Genomic DNA, 6,338 nt, shown 5'->3' with positions numbered 1-6,338 from the left:
GAATTGAAGACTTTTATGTAACTATGTTATCAATAATGTTCTAGCAGCTAATTTGCTGTCATTAAGTAAGAATTAGTTTCATAAAATCTTTCATCTTCTCAATAAGCAACTGTAAACCACCTACCATTGCATAACATAAGAGTAATAGAAATCTATTATATAAAGTATGTCAGCAACATACAGATGAAGTTAGAATAATTTCATTCACAGAAATATAACTAAATAGGCTCTCTCTGTCTGATCGATCCACCCCAATAGTCCTTTCAATTGGACAACACCAATATTTAGTGTGTAATTTCTCTGTATTACCAGTGGGGAAGCAAAACTGATGTGCTATTCCACCAGAAGCACTTTGCCACAAGAAACATTTGGATTACACTTTGACTTTAGGGTAGTATGTAACTTGTTTATTCAAGGAGACTTGTTGCAGGTATCATTTTAGCTTATTGCTGACTTCTAAAATTCAGATTAATTTTATCCAAAATGTTCTGAAGATTTGATATATCATGTGCAGGGTGGTGAGAATGCATATTACCTTGACTAGGAACTGCATAGTGTAACATTAAAAGACTATTACTCTTGATAAAATCAGGACAGCCCTGGCAACATCCCTGTTTCTTAATATGAATGTAATTATTCTGTTACATACAGTTAGATCAGTAATACTGTTTTCCAATAGGTGATACTTTTGACCAGTGGTTATCTGTGGATATGCTGCCTAGAGATTTTGAACATCATGTGAAGTATGTAATGAATAAACAATAAAGCTCAGATGTTTTCCTTTTCTGCTTTGTTTCAAGAGTTAGGGAAACTTGCCAGACGTGGCTCTACGTTAACTGCCTCTCTTCCTGGGGAAGGGAGGGAGCGCCTCAGTAGGACTGCAGGGAAAATGTGGTCTCCCTCACATGTCAGCAACTTAGAATTCTTATTTCATATGCCGTGCAAGTGTTGAGTCCAGTCAACATTTGTTTTTAATCAACAGCCATTACTCTTTTGTGATTCTTAAACTTAAATCTTCGTTTGTTTTCTGGTGGAAAAAGAAAAACAGTTACTTTTCCCTTCTGATGTGAACTGATATGACAAGATGTGACAAAACCAAATGATTACCAGATTGAGCCTAGGAACATGCAGTCTGACAGGATGGAGGGCACAATATTCCTTCAAATCCAAACAAAATGATTTTCCATTAAAAGGTCCCTCTAGATCACCAAAGAACAAAATTGAAATGAGCCACGTATTTAAAATAAGGAGAAATATAAATAATATAAACATAAATATCTTCTTCATAATGAGTAAAAAGAAAAGGCTCAGTGTGTTCAGTAAGCGGCTTGTAGCTGACTGCTTGAAGTTGCTGAAGTTTTCTTCGGAGTTCAGATTCCCAACGTTGATAAGTGCTCCCTCCCACTTCTCTGACATGTATATAAACTCTGAGCTCTCCAAATCCCACTGCTAGTTCTCTGTGGATGAACTGCAACAGAGAGGCAAAAGATGATTCCTTTCTTACATGCATTCTCTCTACTCTTGCTGGCTGTTTTTAACCCTGCAAATGCCAATGGCCATTATGACAAAATTTTGGCTCATAGCCGTATCAGGGGCCGGGATCAGGGGTAAGTCAGAAGTTATAAATTCTTTTTCCTTCTCTAGCTTGTTTTATGTGCAAGTATACATGTTTTCTTTTGCACAAAGTAATAAGAAAAATGAAAAAATAATCAGTATTCTGTAGTTCTATGTTTCAAACTTTAACTTTCAAAATGTGTATAATTGCTTTTCATGAAATGTTATATAATTCTAATCTAATTAACAACATTTAACAGGGATTTCTTTATGATGTAGTTTACTTGTGCTTTTATTTCCTTCCAAAATCTGGAAAGAGATTTTCAAAATTAAAGAATCTCTGGTTAGAGTCTCTCATTATGTAAATAGATTTGAAATATCTTACATGATGTGACAGAAATTTTTATTTAAGTTCTGTATAAAAATTAAACCATGGGTGGGTAATGTAATTAGTTATCTGATTTGGGGGGGGGGGAAGCATTTAAGAAATCTTTTAAGTTTTAGATTCAAAATAATTGATGTTTCCTAGAACAAACTCAACTACAATTAGCATGTTTAAAATCATTTCATAATTTAATATCTTACCCAACCGTTTAGGATTTTTTTGAAAGGGATCTTGGCACTTTTTTCTGGGTCTTAGAGGGATTCTCATAATGTTCAAAAGCCCTTTCCTCACAGTGCAAATAAGACTTCTATCTCTTTATCAGAGAAAAACACTTAAAATTCTGGCAGAGGATGTTCTGGTCTATTACTTCCATCCAAAGAAATAAATTTTCCTTTGTGCAGTCATATTTTAAATATAGCCCTCATTTATTTCTGTGATGGCTTACTTAGACAATTACAGATTATAGTGTCTGTGGACATAGCAAAACTTGTCTCTTTTGTTCTCTGAAATCCCATTGTTCCAGAGAACCCTAAAGGATCCCTCACATCCCAAATGAGCAGTGTTTAGTTTAAAAAGGTCAATGGATCATTTATAATTAAAAGTAATAAGACCTATGAAAATTAAATTGCATTAAACTTAATGCTGCTTTTATAATCCTATTAGAGTAACTTTTGAAACACTAGCATTTAACTCTCAGGGTTATATAATTTCTCTTCTCTTTCCTGCAAAAAAACCCAACACTTTATTTTTTTTTTAATGATTCAGTAGGATTGGATCAAAAATCAGGTCTGTTCAATACTAATTAACATCTTTTTTTTGGTATTTTTCTAAAGTTAGAGGGGGTGGCAGGGCCAAAGAATGGAAAGGAAGGCAGACAGACTCCCGCATGCGCTGGACCAGGATCCACCCAGCATGCCCACCAGGAGACGATGCTCGGTCCATCTGGGACATTACTTGGCTGCAACCAGAGCCATTCTAGGGCCTGAAGTGGACGGCATGGAGCCATTCTCAGCACCTGGGCCAACTTTGCTCCAGTGGAGCCTTGGCTGTGGGAGGGCAAGAGAGAGACAGAGAGAAAGGAGAGGGGGGAAGGGTGGAGAAGCAGATGGGTGCTTCTCCTGGGTGCCCTGGCCAAGAATCGATCCCGGGACTTCCACACGCTGGGCTGATGCTCTACCACTGAGCCAACCGGCCAGGGCATCACTAATTAACATCTTTGAAAATGAAATCTACATATTAATATTTTTAACCATCTTACCTGCAGATATTAAGAAAAACTAGCTGTCATTGGGACATTAACTCTCTTTCTTTTTTTTTTTTTACCTTTCAAGCCCAAATGTCTGTGCCCTTCAACAGATTTTAGGAACCAAAAAGAAATACTTCAGCACTTGTAGGAACTGGTACCAAGGTGCCATCTGTGGAAAGAAAACGTAAGTCTCCTTTATTTCTTAATGGGCCAGTTCCAAAGACAATACTGTGATGTCTGTGCTGTTCCTTGGGCATACACGTCATTTTTCTTAAAAATACTCCCCAAATTGTGAACTTTTTTTTAAAGAAAGGATCACATACATGAATGAAGAAATTCTCCCTGCATTTCTCCCTGCACTCTCATTCCTGAACCTATGTGTCATAGAGGTCCACAGGCGGCAAATCACATGACAAGGTGATTTGGTTTAGAATCAGTGTGAGAGGTTGACTGTGTTATTTCTACATCCTATTTTCTCTTAAGAAAGTCAACTGACCTTTATACCTCAGTTGACTTATTTTAGAAATAAAAAGGGATGGAAGAACAAAATCATCGAAAGTATCAGGGTTTTTGAGACACAAAATAATATTTACTTACAGTCATTTGGAAATTATCTGAAGTACTTTAACTGACTCAGTTTTCATCAAATTGTAAAGTTGCAAAGGATTTGAAATTTACCTCTTTATTTAATTCAGTCATTCTATTCCAAGGGTCCATGAAGTCACCACTATATTTATTATTTCAGTAACCAAAAAGACATTTACCTTTTAACTTAGTTTTTTATTTCACTATTTAACTTAAAATTAGAAAACATTTTTTATTACTTGATGGACATGTATATTGGTTTAATCTATTAATAACTATTAGTAGAAAAAATATAATCCTGGTCATGTAAAGGTTAATAGCTATTCATGTAGTCCAAATTTGTCATTTTAAAATGAGGGAGTGAGTCATAGATAAAATAAGTTACTGAGTCAAAAGGACTAGAGGTGCTCTTCCCAGTCAAGGAAACATGGAAATGACTCCTTGCATCTTATTAATTTGGAACCTACTCACAGTGAGGTACACTTTAAGAAGCAGAATATCTGTCGGAGGACTTGCTTAGCACATCATTAAATGCTAGTTACCCTAAATAGGGTGAAAAGATTGGAGGATTATAAAAAACTTATTCTTAAATTTAAAATATTGGTACAAATAATACATATGAAATCATTTAACCTCTTAAAGTTTTCATTATTTTTTACCTGTGAAATGTGCACTTAATACATACAGAGTTTCTGAAGATAAATTAAATGAACAAATGTGAAATTGCTAACTAACAATATCAATTGTCCTTTTATTTTAACTATTTTAAACAAATGAATATATGCAGATGGGAAAAAGAGTTGTGAGCAGATGCCTATTTAAAATGCATAGAATTATTTTTATTTCCAAACAAGAAACATATATTCAAGGCATATAGCCTTAGCTGGACTGTACTTCCCCATGGTAACCAAGTGTACGACACCATAAGACATTGTTACCTATTCTCACTCATTGGCTTAATAGAATTTCAACTGTTGTTACTTTTTGACTTAGATATTATCCTTATTAGTTTGCAGACATCTGGTAGACTTGTGAGTCATTCACACATTTACAATTACTATTACAAGTCAGTAGTGATAATGGTCTTGGCCATGATGTGGGCCAAACCCCAGCTGGGAACTCCACAGCTCTGTATCCAAATGTCTTTGTTCTTTATATTCTTGGTTATCATAAAACATATTTGGAACTCACATTAACTACATAAGAAAGGACCTGTTCTCTGAAATATTTAGGGGAAACATTTATTATATCCTCCCTGGAAATTAGGAAGTGTGATATAATCTTGTATTAATTATCTAAATATATTAGAGATACCAAGGCTTATACAAAACATATGCCAAGATTTTTTTCTTTCTATTAATTTTATTTTCTGCTTTGAAGACTGGCTTTTTACCAGACATATAACAATATCTGCTTTGTTTAATTATATTAGCTTGTTTTCCCCAAGTGCCTTAAATTTTCACAAACACATTTATATCTGTGCCCTGGAATAATGCAAATGCTAATTGCTAGCTAGTTTCAAATAACCAAAAAAATCAGTAATTTTGACAGGAAGATTTGCCATGTACTGGCAGGTGCTAAAATTTCCTATGAAACCTATGTATCAGTTGACAGAAATGTTTGTCTTCAAGATGAACAGTTGCTTTGGAAATGAGGGGGGATAGTAAATGGACAGTCTAATAAAAAATATGAAGTTTTCTACATTTAAGATATTTTCCAAGATGTATATTGGTCCAGTAACAGTATGGTTTATAAAATTCCCTTACAGGGTGTAAATGAATTTCCTATTCAGGAAATGAAGATAAATTTCTCACTCCCATAGATGAGTATAGAAACAATTTTTCTGTACTTTTATTTATCCTACCAACATATCAAATTTTAATTAAAAATACTACTTAAAATAGATCTTGAAAAGTCCAGAAAATATTAAAAGGAATTTGATAAAATGAAGAACAGGATTATACTTTTAGTAAAATGAAAAAATGGAAGCAATTATATAGGTGATTTCAGGTTATAATTTTCTCACAAAATACAGTAAATTTTTAAAAAGTTGTTCTGCACATATCTTTGCTTGCTTAAATTTTCTGGCCTTTGCCTTAATTAATTTTTGCAAAGGACAGAAAATTTAAGCAAGCAAACCTTGACTAAGATAGTATTTTTAAAAATATTTTATTCTCATAGCTTAAAACAAATGTTTAAATTGTCTTTTAAAAATATACAAAAATAAAAAAGATGGTAAAGGTTTTCTTTAATATAATCAAATAAAAACTCTATTGACAACTCAGATTAAAAATTGCGTATTTTACTTAGCAACAGGATTGCTTTTACTGATTGAAATGCATTTCTTTATATTCTTAGTTTTAATAACTTTATACTAATAACATAAATAGCTATTTGGAATTTACAAAATGATTTCTGAAACATACTTTTGACATTCACAACTACCCTGTGAGTAGACAGAGCTACAATATTCACATTAAATAGTCTGAGAAACTGAGAATCAGCTTTGTTAAATGACTTGATAAAGGTCACACATCTACTAAGTACTGGAACTGGGAACCAAGCTCC

The 6,338-nt window shown here is 33.7% G+C and overlaps 1 protein-coding gene across 6 annotated transcripts in view; it reads left to right on the top strand.

Moving 5' to 3' along the window:
- The first annotated feature begins 1,465 nt into the window (after positions 1-1,465).
- The window catches only part of POSTN (periostin), a 45,192-nt gene continuing 40,319 nt past the window's right edge, over positions 1,466-6,338 (top strand). For all 6 annotated transcript variants that reach the window (XM_066235945.1, XM_066235944.1, XM_066235943.1 and 3 more), the window contains exons 1-2: positions 1,466-1,607; positions 3,271-3,369. In XM_066235945.1, the coding sequence (XP_066092042.1) occupies positions 1,489-1,607; positions 3,271-3,369 (218 nt within the window). In that variant the 5' untranslated portion in view covers positions 1,466-1,488. The remainder of the gene's footprint in view (positions 1,608-3,270; positions 3,370-6,338) is intronic.

Source organism: Saccopteryx bilineata, chromosome 6 (assembly GCF_036850765.1).
Source record: "Saccopteryx bilineata isolate mSacBil1 chromosome 6, mSacBil1_pri_phased_curated, whole genome shotgun sequence".
NCBI classification, from domain to species: Eukaryota; Metazoa; Chordata; class Mammalia; order Chiroptera; family Emballonuridae; genus Saccopteryx; species Saccopteryx bilineata.
The sequence above is the reverse complement of the archived record's forward strand: the minus strand, read 5'-3'. Positions and strand labels throughout refer to the sequence as shown.